A 15,523-nucleotide genomic window follows, 5' to 3' on the forward strand; every position below is an offset into this window, starting at 1 on the left:
ACGGCATAAGCTCACTTGGCACTTCGTGCCAGGTGAGCTAAAAATGGATCATACTTTTCAGTGCATTATTACATTACATCAACTCAGAATATATATATATTGTCAAAGCAAAATGCCAGTGTTCCCCCATAGATCTAGGATTTAGAGGATCTTTTATAGATTTTCAAGATTCTGTAGCCGTAACACTTAGTTCTATGGCCATCATGGGACTATCGTTGAAAAGTTGGCGCACACTGAAATGCTGAAGTTTTATTTATGAAGTACACAAGTACATCCATTTATAAACAATATATATACAGTGGCCAGACTTTCCAAGCCCTCTTAAAACCAGCTGTAAGGTCCACTAATATATATATATATAAATGTCAGCATGAATGATATTGAGTGGCACAGGATTGATGATCAGTATATATACCAAAGCCATGAACTCTTAACCCAAACCAATGTTCCTAGTCGATGAGGAAATAACTTCTTAGGTAGAACATCCACAACAAATATATAACATTTCCTTATATTTTTTCCCCATTCATGTCAGCAGTTTTTTCTTCTAGTAGGCCAATATTTAACACAGAGTCCTGTTTAAGACCATAAATAAAACCCACAGTACACAAACGTGATTTTATCATGCTAAAGCCATCCTGACTTTTGACTTTGTAGAACAAGACCTATACAAAATGAAACTTATCAGCTAGCCTCAAACAGAAGAATCTTATAAATGTATGGCAGTTTGTTTTCCTTGCATGTTCATGGGGAAACATTATTCAAATTACAAACCTGTGTAGGTTCAACGCTTCAACATGGCAGTCACCTCTACACGGTGTTACAAACTTTAGAAAAAAATGTTTTTATCGCAATGTTAGTCAAACCTTATTGGACTTCTTCCACTACAAATGTACATTTGTCTGCTAAATTTATCCCATTGACACACTCGAAGTAAAGGAATACTGATTTTTTTTTTGAAACAATTTACCTGTAGTAAAGTATTGTAGGGGATTGGTAACAACACTGCCTCTAGATCAGTTAAAGAGACATATATGTCTTTACAATTTGCACCCATAGATCTATGCAATACCTTATCAACAAAACTGTCAGCACTGCAATAAGTTTATTGACCACCCTTTTTGTTTGTTCACCACACAATATAAATGGGGGAATATATTGTAGGCACTAGGGGGACTCAAAGTGTATCTGAGATGTCTCATTATACAAAATGTATTCCTACATGATATAAACAGTATTTTTACAAACAGCCTGTTCCTTTATGAATAAGGAAAACATAGCATTATTTGTATTGAAATTGGGAATATATTTCTCAGTTTTTGGTCATTTTGGGAAAATAAGGCACATTTCAGCTAGGGGAAATGGCCTGTATTCGGCAGTGAAACTTTATAAAAAAAAATACTGATAAATAGTATTGCTTGCTTGAGAATTTTTGGAACAGTGGTAATAAAGACTAAGTTTGTTTTTAACACAATATAAGTGAATTTAATGTAACTGAATATAAGAAACAGCGGAATCTCTGAAGACAACAGAATTAACATGTTGATGTTATCCTCTTCCTTACCTTGTAACATGCTGCGGTATGCTGCGTCTGTGATGGCGAAAACATGGGGTGGAACTTCATGTCGCTTTTTGCCCTTGTACAAATCGATGACTTTTTCTGTGTAGATTGGTAGTCTTTTGTATGGGTTCACCACCACACAAAACAGACCAGAGTATGTCTGAAATTGAAATGAACAGGCCAATATTTACTGTCTATTCCTGTAGGTTATAACCCAAATTTTATGAATTAGTAAACTTTATAAAATCTTCTTATCATACATTTACTTACATTTATGCTATGAGAACACTTCTTTACCAACCAGTTAACTTTTAACACCGGGCATGCTTATTTGAATATATACGGTAGGTAATTAATTGTTAAGGGAATTTCCATATTATAGAATATAAAGACGTTTTTAAAAAGATGAAATATGTTTTAACCTCAAACTAAAATCCAAATATCTCCAATTTGTCGTATTTGGTGATACATATGACTTTTTTTTTTACATCTAAATTCAATTAAACATTAAATTTTAACACAAAATTGAAACTTATCTTCATCTGAAACTACTTATAGCACAAAATATACATTTGAAGTAGGTTTATTTGACTACACATATATATCTATCTTGTCAAGATGGTACAGTGTATTACCAATAAAGATTGGTAAACCCCTGGTGGTATGATTGTAAGAGAAATATCAAATGATGAAACTGATAAATGTTTACTCATCGTTATGCAGCATTTCATGCCAATTGTTCAACTGATGCATGACGTATAAAGTAAAAATAAATTTTATATAAATTTGTAAGATTTAAATGTTCACTGTAAAAACAAAATCCAAATTAATACTTGCAATCTAACTCTTCACATAAAAAAAGGTAGTATACCTTCTTGTTACACTAGATTTCTACTGTATATATACTGTATGTGTGTAGCTTTTGTTATCTTACTCTTCAAGTTGTGTAATTAGTAGGGGAAATTAAAAAGAATAATGCAAATTTGGGCAGATTGCCAACCAAGCTTGCATTATAAACTGAATGGTCTATAAATGGGTCATTCTTCCCTTGCTGTAGCCAGTGCACGTTTTTAAGTATTAAGCTGGAGGGGTGATGTACTTCCTGTTGTGTCTGTTAGTTTTACTCATGTTCCATGCATCAATCACTCTTTTGTGAAGCATGAATAATCTAACTTTGTGGCCCAGTTATCCATTTACTAGTTAATCATTATAAATTACAGACTGGGTACGTGTAGAGCTCTAGGAAGTATTTCTCTAACAAACTGCTGTGTACTGAATGTTTAAAAGATAAAATCAAACAATTATCCTTTTGAATGGCTCATTTTATAACACTTCAAACTTGAGTGCATTCCTTTGTAATTTTGTTAATGCAACCACTGGAAAAAAAGTTGCTTTTCATAATCGGGGAAATAATTGTGGACATGCTAATTAAGTCCTGAATGAAAAAGTTATTTCTGTATCTAGTCTCATAAGGAGGAAGAACAAACCACAGACCGTTGAAAAGTCTCATTATTGGCATTGCACTCGAGGTACAAAAACATTTATTTAACAAAACTGTTTCCTCTGCCTTATTGGTCCTCAAATAATATGTAGATGAGAGCTGTTTCCTTAATCTTATAAGAAAAGTAGTATTACTAAGAAATGACTACAGGATGTATCTCTTACATCTGGTTTATACCACTGGAGGACAGCCAGTGTGTAATTAAAGGGGGTAAACACTGGTGCCCACATTTGTGTTTGCCAACATCAAATAATGGTGAGCCATTTAGTCCCTGCCCAGATAACTCCTACAGGTGATATAACAACACAGCTATCTTTAAGTGTATCTGTATACCATCAACATGTTACTACCCCTGGTTCCAGATAACACCCTCTCCACCTGGACATCTTTATGACAGGTATGCTGACTAAGTCAACTAAAACTCTTGCCTTAGTAAAATAGTAGTTCACTTTTCTATCGGCACATAACACTAAGACTTACAAACTTCTTAAACAATGTGTGAACTTCAAAGTAAAAAGTCTTGAAAGTGCAACATTTCGTAAGGGGTCTTCAGAAATCGGTGTTTTTACAGAAAAGAATTTTGAATAATCCATTCGCTTAAGAGATTGACGAAAATGGGCAATGTGGGATATTTAAAAGAAACTGGTATCAACTAGAAATGTATTAGTTTTAGGCAACAGGCCAAGTAATTAATGAATACCTTTAGCACTTGCTTATGACCAAGTTTTGGAAGAAACAAATTACCAGGCACAAAGACAAATTACATAATTAACAACTGCCATGCATACTGATCAAGTGACATAACTACGAGAAAAAAGTTAGAAAAAAAATCAGTCTGGTCACCAGTTGGGGCAGGGTGGGGTATATTGTACATGTAAATTTCTTCACCTGTCCATGGCCATCTGATCACCTGTCCACCTGTCAGACGAATATACATACTAGCTGTCCTAATTTTAGAAGCACTCAACCACGACAACCTATAGACCTCCAGCACTGTGACCTATATACAATTATCGCAGCCAATACACTATAAAAACAGCTCATAAGGAAGTTTTATACCATCTTTAAGGGGTTAAATTTATGTATACCAAAATTAGAAACACTTTTGATTAGTGGATTCTAATCGGCAGGATTTCCTGGTACAATTAAGGTTTTATTGCACAAATTGTACAGCTGTTAGTTTTATACAACTTTTTATTGAAGGTTCAATTCTATATACCTTTATAGTGCACTAAAACTACCAAGATACAAGTTAACAACAGCTTTGACAAGGGTTTATCCGACAAAATGTCAACATCAAATGCAGGACCAGGAACGGACATTCCAAAATAACTTGGTAGTCCCTTCTACTCTAAGTTATATGACATAGCCATTGCCAAATTTCCAGCAGTTGGAATGAAAAGTTTGTCATAAACTAGAGCCTGAGCTCAATTAGTATCAGGAAATACTATATAACCCATTTCCTGGTAAGGAATCATTTACAATAGGGGGTGTAAATTGTATTTGGTTAATCTCTGTTATTACACGTAATGACATTGTCGGGTTACAATGGGTGACTTCATGACCAAATTTGAAAATGAAAGGAAATGGATCAGATAACTAAAGCAGGGTGTCATTTAATTTGAAGCCAAATACCGTAATGTACCTCTGTACACCCTTATAAAATCAATGTCTTATCAGCATCTAACAGATGACTCATGACCTCTCCCGTCACCTAGGTAATTGTCAGGGCAGATTACAACTAGGAACTACAATAAGTGCAATAAAGGTTTACATTGCAGGGTTTTATATTTTTTTGTAATACAAAAAAATGTAGTAGGGAAAACCCCATAGATAGTACATTAGAGGGGTTCATCCTCCCCTAAAAAAAATCAATTCATTTCGCCATGAATGCAAAGCTAGCATCTTTAGAAAAAACATGAGTACAATGTCAAGTCTGACAATAGCTATCATTGTCATTAATGCTTGTTATATCCGATTTATCATTTATAACACTGTAAAAACCATCCACTCAGTTCAATGTTTACACACTAGTAGATCAATCTGTGTGGGTTTCCACCATGAATAATTTCTAGATGACACTTTTTCACAATATTTGTGGGAAACATTTATAATAAATGAATAAGCTGTCACTGCATCACAAGTGCATGCATTACATTTTGTAACATAGCGTATAGATGAAACTATTAAGATTATTTTGTTCACATCATATATTCCAACACGATTTATAAAATACTGATTTTGTCTAAGACAGTTCTACTGATAACAGAATTCATTAGGGATTGCCACATTGTGATTCATGCCCCGGTGTTAACTTGGTGCATCATAGTGCGACTGTGTCAATAAAGAATGCACTTTTTTGGGGTGTGCTCTTTTTCGGCTTCGAAATACATTGATACTTACGTAAATTAGACCTGAATAGTATCGATCTTTCAAATTATGAAGGACTGATGCTTCGTTGAGACATGTCAATTCGGCCATATCCTCAACTTTGGAAAACTTAGGGGGGTTCATTTTCTGACAGTCATCCCGGTGAACCTTCACATGTTTTCCACTATCGTCAAGTTCGACTTCTAATTCATCCCCCTTTTCCGAAACGACACTGGCAGCACAAAAGCCATGGACTTCGTGAGGAACCCAAATTAATCTTTTTGCTGCCCATTCTGCTTGTACCATAGGATCATTTATACGATTCCTATCAACTGCAAGATACTTGAGCTCCTGAGCGCTCACACCAGCGTACGGATCGTCCGCCATTTTGAAATTTTGCAAATGATCCACACGACTTCAGAAAGTGTGGAAACTGATTACTCTGCTGTCTCCCGTGTATCAAACGTTAAAATAAATCCCTACAAAACAATGAAATTCAAGAATGATAATGTCACGATGGCACAATCGTCTAAAGTTGCAAAATGACCATTCAATGTTCAAACCATGTCTACCGGGCCGCCGCCCGCCTCTATATTCACACAGGAAATTCAATGAATGTCACGTGATTTGAGCAGAGGCTAGGTACGATGCGGGGGATCATCTCAAAAGTTATTCTAATATTCACACACACATTTTCCTCTTTATTAGGACCTCATGTATTTGGTATGATTTTATGTAGAATTAAAATCCAATTCATATAAAAATATTATTTAATACATAACAAATATAAATATAAAGAAACAGTGCATTCTACCTTACATATGAAATATTGTTTTAGTAACAACCCCAGTCTGGAATCCCATCTGTCGGATATGACACTTCAATACACAAATACCTTTACGAATGTGTCCAGTCCCAAACCGGATTCCCCTATCTCATGTTTGTCAAGTAAGTTATGTACCAGTGGGTCGTAAGCATACCAGTCTGTCGGTGAGATCAGTACAGTGACGTCACCTCACCAAAAAATGATCTCATACGGAAGGTGCAGGCGTGCTTCCTGTTTACAAGGACACTCGCGACATCAGTAATTTACCAAATAAGGCAAAACGTATTAAATAAATATAAAGAAAAATTAAGGACACATTACGTAACAAGATAAAGCAAATAGCACTTAGACATTCCTGTGGATTGTCAATGTTTAATTAATATATTAAAAATAGAATTCGTTAGTGATGCATATCGCCAAACGGATTAGTATAGTTTCTTATAAGAGGGATATATATATATCACTGTTAGCCTATACGACGAAACAAATATGTCAATGTCTTGCCGTAAACTTTCAAAGGAAGTATGTTCACTATATCTCTCAATCGGAAGACTAGATATATACCAGGCAGATATCTGTGATGATTTGGAAAAAAAAGAAAGAAAAAAGATAAGTTTCAGTACCGTTATTTCATAGTAGAATCATTTGATAAAATAGTAATAGAATCAGAGATTCCCTGATTTAGGCTTCTGATAATTACACATGAATAACGATTGCATATGTTCAACAAACATATGACTTATGTTAATTTAATAATAATTTAACCATCATATGTATTGTCGTTAGTGAAGTGGTGAATACATGTTTAAAGCTGTTGCAACTTCCTAACTCCACAGCATACATATTTATATATGTACAGTACATACATTTGTACGCATCAACAGACACGGTGGTAATGTTATTGAGGCCAATAAATAACAAAACACATTGACGTACTATTTAAGTTTTTCACGAAGTTACGTCATTTTCCCGTTATATTGTATGTACAATCAAAATTTCACAATTTTGGGGAACAGATATTGGGACGATTTAACCAGAATTTGATCACAATCAAAAGAAAAAAATGCCGTTGAAACACACTGCAAGTGCGGATAGGGACTTGACTAAAATACTTCTCACTGTACTGGGCCGACGAAACAAGAAATGATCGGACAATATAATATGTATGCGCTATGCGCTATATGACATCAGTTAATGCTATACGTACGCTACCAATATATTACCAGCTGCTGTTGTCGAGTTTCCCGAATATCCATGTTCCGTCACGCACCTGTTTTATGAAAGAAAGAAACCCACCCTGACCATGGCCAGTTGACCATTTGGACCAGAGTTCTTCGTTCATGAAATTGAGACGGGGGTAGTGATCCGATGTTGTTTTCTGGACAGCTTTGTCAAATACTTTGCAGACCTGCTTTACCATCCTTTAGGGTTTGTCCACGAAAAGTTTTCATTTACAAAAAGTCAAATCAGAAAGGCCATGCAAAACAAACAGCCAAAAGGAAGAGAAGCAAGTGTGGTGGTTATCTATGGGAGATAACTCTAACTAAACATATATATTTTTTTTAGAAAAGGTAGCATATTCCCTTAATTGACAGTGTATTGACAGGTGCACATTGTTGGAACTTTAAAAAAACTATCTATGTATACAGTTACTTGTAAATAATATATTTATATCATTCGGGGATTTTATACCAAACTGTGCGGTATGCAGTGTAAATAAACGAGAACCGACGTGGATATTATATGAAGTAACCGAACAAAATCCAGGTCATTAACAGTGCTTTCTAAGATCAGATCGACCTGTATGACTTTTCCAATCTGATTTAGATCATATCCTAAACCCCAATGAGGTCAGCGCTCCCAAATCGGTGCAGGATAGGATTTTAATCAGATTGATACTTTGTTAAAATCCCCATATTTATGTGAAATTTACTTCTTTGAGCGCAAGTCAGCTGTGTAGACCAAGTTACAATCACTAACTTAACAATTTCCAGCTACAATAGCAAAAACTGGCGTGGTTTTGTCATCCATGAATCGTGAACGGCCACGTTTGATCACCTACCGTTATATATGCATGTATTTGGCGAAAATAGGTGATAGATGATATCATTTTAACTGAAATTTAGTTTTAAAGAAGGAATACATGTTTATTAAGTGGATTTTTTTATTAAGTGATATTGACAATGCAATTAACAACCAGGATTTCTTTTCCTCTTTAACTCAATTTTGCGATAGTTTGTGTTGTACGTCCTATTAACAGCTATTGTCACGTGCCAGGTTTTGGCGGTGGAGGAAAGCTTGAGTACCCAGAGAAAAACGACCGACCTGCGGCCAGTACTACTTATATTTCTAAAATTTCTTTGAGCTATCCTCATCAGTTCGTTTTTGATAAAGCTGGCCACGAGACCCTGTTATCACTATAAGACCATTCATCAAACCAATTATCCCTATAAGACGATCAATCGTTCTGGCGGTGGAGGAAAGCTTGAGTACCCAGAGAAAAACGACCGACCTGCGACCAGTACCTGGCGACTGCCTCACGTAGACCCCGAACCGATAGTACAATACAATACGATACGATACGATACAATACAACACAACACAGCACAATACAATACACAATACAATACAATACAATACATGGTTATGATTGATGCTTCAAATAAAAAAATCCATCAAGCGACACTTTCAAATTTAAATTCCATCAAACTGTCATTCGTACGTGTTTGTAAACATGTCTCTGGACAAAATCGCAAGACAGGTGGATGCTCATGAAACCAGGGAAGTTCCTCAAACAAGTATCAACGATATGTATGAACAAAAGAAAAGACAAAAGAAATGGTTGAAGATTGTATGTAATTACATATATATCTTAAGATAAATCTTCCCATTGGTTGATAATTCGCTGACAATACATGTATTTTTTTCAAAACTATCTATATTGTAGACTCAAATATGGTCTAGAACACATATGCAGAGATCAGTAAGTAAAACAATTCTCTTTACCTTGAGTGGCCTGCAAAAATAAAGAACAGCTCCTAAGGACAGATGACCAGAGATGTAGTGTTTTTTTTGTGTGCATAATCTATGGTTTTCTCTTGGGCGTCACGTTGGAATAAATAACGTTGTCTTGGTATCTCCCTCATTCTGCTGATGTAATTTCTTAACCAGTCTCGGACATATCATCATACTTTATTTTAGTCTTCATTTGTCTAAATTTCAAACAACTTTCTAACTGTTAGAATAACTTCGAATTTCCCTGTGTCAATGTGACTGCGATCAATAAATAGGTTGTGCCAATTGAAATAACGATGTTAAATTTTACAAACTACGATAGCCAAAATGATATTGAACTTTCTAGTTGCATCGAAAACAGCATTTCCCTAGCATGCACTAATAATGTCAGTGCGAAGGTCAAATCCACTTAGCTTATTCCTTTTACACTGTTGTTCCATAGAAACGTGCACAAATCTATTCAGTATAATATTCATAGAGAAGACAATGAAAAACTTTACCTTGAGTGTGGCAAACTGTTTACATGTTTGTTTGTGTGCAAGTACTATTCTGTTCTTGTTTTATTGCCAAGCCTCCACCAGGACAATATTTGGTACAAAGGCAAGAAAATCAGTAAAACTGATGACTGGAATAAAGTGTGCAGGCGCAAGAATGCATATTAAAACAATGCGACCTTTGAACTTTATGAGACCTTGACCTTGGACATACGAACCCCAAACTGGTGCGCGACACAGCCTTGCCATCCTACATGAATCTATAAATTTTATAGAGCTATCATCGGCAGTAGAAGTAATGGGATAATGAATTTGACAATTGACCTCCATGTGATCTTGACCTTTGACTATGAACCCAATCCTTGTAAGCGACACCCTTGCGATCCTACTTATATTTCTAAAATTTCTTTGAGCTATCCTCACCAGTTCGTTTTTGATAAAGCTGGCCACGAGACCCTGCTATCACTATAAGACCATTCATCAAACCAATTATCCCTATAAGACAATCAATCATTTCAATACAAAATTGTGTGCAAAATCTAGCAGTTGTCTGTACAGGATATCATGCATATATATTGTGCATGGGGAACAAAGGGCCATAACTCTGCATACAGCGGGACACAAGAGCCGATTTCAGTATGGGACACTCGGCCATCCCAGGAAGTACACCTATACAAGATGTGCCAATTCACGAGGACAGAGTGTGCCAGATCTGATCTGAACAACGAGACGATTCATTTTGTAGTCCCTTTTGATGGTGGTTGAGAGGTACAAAAGCCAGATACTAGCTGGTGTTATGGATCTGTCTGGTTTACTCTGGGGTAAGACCTTGGAACGATTTCAAAATGCCAGTGTATACATAACACCACAAATATATACAAAACAAAATATGTGTAATGAAATAATTTTATTTCTCTTTTTATTTTCATAAAAAAAGGAAAACTGTACAAAGTTTATAAGACGTCCGTCTTAAAATGACACAAATCACTTATAATCATGACCACTCATACACCTCCAGTACTTTCACCATATAATGGAAATATTGTCTGATGTTGCGTAAAGCTCGTAGCCATGAAAAATCTATTTCTTAGAGAATCAGAAAAATATAGCTGACATGCACATTCTCCAATCTACAGCATTGTATACATGTATAAGTACATTTATTTATAGGCTTAAAAGCAGGATAAATAGAACACAGACAGTTCTTAAGCCCCGCTGACCACATAGGGCTGATACAGGCTTCAATTTCTCGACTCTCAAAAGGGAAAATTAAATAAAAATTGTCTCAAAATCTGTTTTATCATTACAGCTTTGGTGTGAACTTTAAATTCCCTGAAAGATTCCACTTAGATTCATTTTGAATGATCTAAATAAATTTTGTAATTATTAGTTCGTCCATATGGAATGAATATGGTTAAGAATATGATAATTGAAGACCTGCTAAAAAAATGATACAATACATTTGTTCTACTACAAGTTCTTGTGCGAAAGCTTCACACTTTTCCTGTTTGAATGTTGTGCCCTATCAGTTTGTTTCTGCTCCAGGGAGTAGTATGTTTCGACCAACTTACAAGGATGATATAGAACCGAGTATGCTACTGTATGATGATCACTTTGATGGGGGAACAATAGTTAATGATTACACAATGAAACTACAACTGTCATCAACACATAATTTTAACTTCCTTATAATCTGTTATTTTGTAATGAGCCTATTTATTGCTGAAATACAAAAAATGGTAAGGAGTTACCTCCCTTCTATCAAATTTGTAAAATAAGGATCTGCTTTAATAGTCATGAAACCAAATTGTAATTCAATTGGTCTGCTTACAGTTGGGACATCAAGGAACAGTGGAAATTGCCCTTTAGCAATAATACTTATCAGAACTCTTAGCTAGACAACCTTTATTTTCCTGCATTCTGAAATAAATTAAAGATTGGTTGTTTTTTTATTATATATGTATAGATTTTTCAGAAAAAAACATTTGCTTAAATGTAATTAACTAATAGATATTTTAGTGCCAAAACATAAATTAGCAGTTTTCAAAAACTTCATTAATTGAGAAATTCTCAACAACATTAATTGCTGAACACTTTTCTTATGGCAGGATATCTACTGCACATACAAACCAGCATTTTAAAGGAAAATCAAATAAAAAAAAACAAACTCCAGGTTCATAAAAAAAAATTCAAATGATGTTACAAACATTTTATGATTCTGGTCCACTTTTTGTAATCTCATCAATGGAAATTTCAATTTGTGACTGAATAGTAAAATGTAACAATGATTTAGATTCAGCATTACTGAATGAAGGTAAATAATTGAAAACAAACCTTTTTCTGATCATACAGAGCACAAAATATTTTTGATCATAAATAATGGAGAATATTGTCTAACAATTTAAATAATGCAGATAATTATATTGTGAACAATCCATAAAACCCATTTCTGGACAAAAATGGACAAAGGGCCATACCTCTGTGGAGAGTGGAGCACAAGACCCTATTTCAGTGCAGTATTTAAATATTTGGCATTATATGCGACATTGCATGAACAATGCCCCAGACAAGGTAATGCATGGTAAATAAAGGGCGATAACTCTGCATAAAATTGGGCACAAGATTGTGGTATGCAACACTCTGCTATGCAATGAGTTACTCAATAAACAAAATTTGGCAATTGTCTGTAAAAAAGACCATTCGACACACTAACAGATTGACTGGCAGAGTGTAAAATTCTAGGCCTCTCTAGTAGTGGTAAGGGATTAATAAGGGCTCCAACAACCATTTTTTTTTACTGTAGATTCGTAGTGTAGGCTTAATAATATGGTTAAGACTTAAGTTTCTAAAATAGACCACTTCTTTATCTTGTATAATTGAAGATTAATATGTCAATGCAGTAAGAAACTTTGGGTATATTGGAGATTCGTTAAATAGAAAAAAAAGCAACAACAATTTGACAGTCACTTAAGGAGAAATAAAAGTGAAGGAAAATACATATGGTTGAAGTAAATGCTGTAATAGCAAATAATTAGAAGTTTCATCTAACCTAATTAAAATGGAAAATAATAAACTTGCACTTCAATACAAACAAAATTTCAGGAAAATCTTTCTTCACCAAATATAGGAGCTTGACCATACATAGTTTTTAAAATGACAAATCTATTTCCTTACTTTGACCGTAACTGTGAACACACTAGATTTAACAATACGAGTTGGTTTCCCAAATACAAAAATACTTTTTTCACAACAATGGTTACAACATTGTAATAGATGTATTGAACCTTGTTAATCTGGACACCAGAGTTTTCCTCTTTTGTTAACTTGCTCTTAAACTGATTTACTATTTTTTCTGATTAAACTTCCAAAAAATAATATCAAGTGCATTCTTTAAAGGAAAATGTCCACACAAACAAGGTTCTATTGTAGTAACACAAGTGTAATACTTAATCAAATCAGCTCATCCTTAGCTGGATGTAAATTTACAATCTGAATGAAACGCATAGATCAAGCGATCTAAAGCGATCGAACGTACTTAAAATATTGCCGACATGACTTATCAGTAGGTTTCCACCCCCAACACATGGCCTGCTCTATCTTCACTCACACAGCATCTGAAAGATCAACCAGCTAGGAATGCGCTTTGCATAACAAAGACTAAATGTTACATTGGAGGGGTACTAGAATTGAGCAGGTGTATCATAATTCCTTTTTCCAGTAGCCTTGTTTCTGCAATGCATTTAAGTGAAAGTTTTTATAAATTGTTTTAAGTGATAGACTTTTCTCATTACATGTATTACTATAAAATCCATAAAAATCTTTCAATGTATCAGGAATGCATCTAAGATTTCTTAAAACTTGTAAAGAAAGGCGGAAATGTTGTTTTAAAGTGCAAGATGATACCAGACTTTGTACATATAATCTTGATCTTAAACAATCACGCAGGCTTTGTATTTCATTCAGATTGGTACTACTAGTATCATATATCTTTTCACATAGAGAAACAACTACTATGGTACTCACAAATGGGAACGAACAGTTAACACCACATTTGACTAGAGTCTTAAAAATATAACAGTTATTAATCATTCTCTTCCTCGGTTATAGATTTCAATATAAAAGATACTAAACAGATCCAACAAAGGGACATTACCCTATCTTAGTCAAGGGACATAACTCATATCGTCTACATTCTTATGGCCTTAAACTTCTCAATCTTGCATTCATGAAAAGCTTCCAGCTTGTTAATATGTAAACATGATAAATGTATCTTGATTATGTATTTTCTGACTCCTCCATACTTCTGTAGATTCTGTCTGGTGTTTCTATTCAATATCTTGGCCATTGTTTCTGAAGAAAGTACCTTTGTAACTTATTTTAATGTCTAGTTTCTGATATTAAATCCCCGCAAAAAGTCTTTGACAATGTGCAAGATTTAAGTCTCATTTATAATGCAGTATTCATATAGGTAGCAGGTTCAACATATTTTGTAGCTTGTTTACAAAAAAGATTTGAATTTGAGACCTGCAGAAAAAAGTTTTAGACCCTGTAAAATATGTCTTAGTGTAGTTTTTACAAATTGCTTATCAACACTGTCTTTTAGACTTTGGCGTCAAGAAAATTTCCTGACATTATTTCCCCGACAAAAGGTGATGACCATGTGAAATATTAAAGTCTAATGGTCAGTAAATTTTTCATATTTCAGGTTGATTGTAATTTAGAAGTAGATTTTCATGAAAAATTACAAAAATTCTCTGATAATGTGAAAGATAAAAAGTCTTGTACTTCATGTTTAACAAGTATCCTTAAAGCGATGTCACAGTTCGTGTTTAATCCTTCTGGCTATCTCGAGATTTTGACCCAGTTGAACCATTTCTTTACAAAGCTTTTGTCACTGTCCTTTTTCTTAAACAAAGCAAAACAGCTAGATTTAGATATTGCTTTCTAAGGCTACTGTCTCTGCTGGGTGGTCAGTAGTCTTGACCAGGTTCTGGTCAGTCCTTGCATCACTTCTCTTGCCCCCTTGTGGCCGGACATTACCCAATGTGGCTCTTGGGGCTGAAGTCCATCGGCAAGTGTTTGGGATTCATACTGACGACTAATGAGTCTGGAAAAGAAACAAAACAACTTGTAATCATTTTCTGATCTTTAAACTCTGGAAGACGTTAACCCATATATGCTCCACCGCAATACCGACGCAAAGACTACACAATTTAGATAGATTTCCTATATGATAAATGGGGTTTCCCGAAAATATAATTTAAAATGGCATATTATATAGAAACCCGTTTCCGTAACTACCGTAACCAAAACTCTGCAAACTAACTGAAATTCCTTTTCTTTTTCTAAATCTTTAATGTAGCCAGTTTTGGAAGAAATCTAACCAATTCACAGAAATACATTGTCTAAAAAGAATGGTTATGCAGATTTTTAGAGCCAAGCTTTAAATTGGAAAGACTGTCGAGACTAACATGTACAATGAAACAAATTTATGAATACAAAAATGGGAAATATTGTGCATAACAGTCATCATTTCACATGCAAAATTCTTAATTCTGAAGTCTTTATATTGGAAATCAGGCAATGTTAAACATCACTTCTTTAAGCAAGCTCTAGCCCAGAAGCCCCAGAAGCACTAAGTGTAAGCTGATATTATGCCATAGAAGGATTCATGGATTCATTGACCAATTAAAACAACAGGTTAGCTATTCCTTACTTATACATTGTTAGCAATTCAGGCATTGGCTTTTTTCAAG

At 34.6% G+C, this 15,523-nt stretch overlaps 2 protein-coding genes across 9 annotated transcripts in view; both read right to left on the reverse strand.

The window, feature by feature from the left end:
* The window catches only part of LOC110448588 (myosin heavy chain, non-muscle-like), a 57,608-nt gene extending 51,202 nt beyond the window's left edge, over positions 1 to 6,406 (reverse strand). For 6 of the 7 annotated variants that reach the window (XM_021494918.1, XM_021494917.1, XM_021494916.1 and 3 more), the window contains exons 1-2: positions 5,466 to 6,034; positions 1,565 to 1,721 (exon numbers count right to left, since the gene is read on the reverse strand). In XM_021494918.1, coding sequence (XP_021350593.1) covers positions 1,565 to 1,721; positions 5,466 to 5,819 — 511 coding nt within the window. In that variant the 5' untranslated portion in view covers positions 5,820 to 6,034. Of the gene's footprint in view, positions 1 to 1,564; positions 1,722 to 5,465; positions 6,035 to 6,327 lie in introns of those variants that run through there. The other variant, XM_021494914.1, reaches the window with a different exon arrangement.
* Positions 6,407 to 10,659: 4,253 nt separating this feature from the next.
* LOC110448589 (transcription factor 20-like) overlaps positions 10,660 to 15,523 on the reverse strand; it is a 44,897-nt gene continuing 40,033 nt past the window's right edge. For both annotated transcript variants that reach the window (XM_021494921.1, XM_021494920.1), the window contains one exon: positions 10,660 to 14,874. In XM_021494921.1, coding sequence (XP_021350596.1) covers positions 14,866 to 14,874 — 9 coding nt within the window. In that variant the 3' untranslated portion in view covers positions 10,660 to 14,865. The remainder of the gene's footprint in view (positions 14,875 to 15,523) is intronic.

The sequence above is a fragment of the Mizuhopecten yessoensis genome, unplaced genomic scaffold (genome assembly GCF_002113885.1).
Source record: "Mizuhopecten yessoensis strain PY_sf001 unplaced genomic scaffold, ASM211388v2 scaffold4121, whole genome shotgun sequence".
In the NCBI taxonomy this organism is placed as follows: domain Eukaryota; kingdom Metazoa; phylum Mollusca; class Bivalvia; order Pectinida; family Pectinidae; genus Mizuhopecten; species Mizuhopecten yessoensis.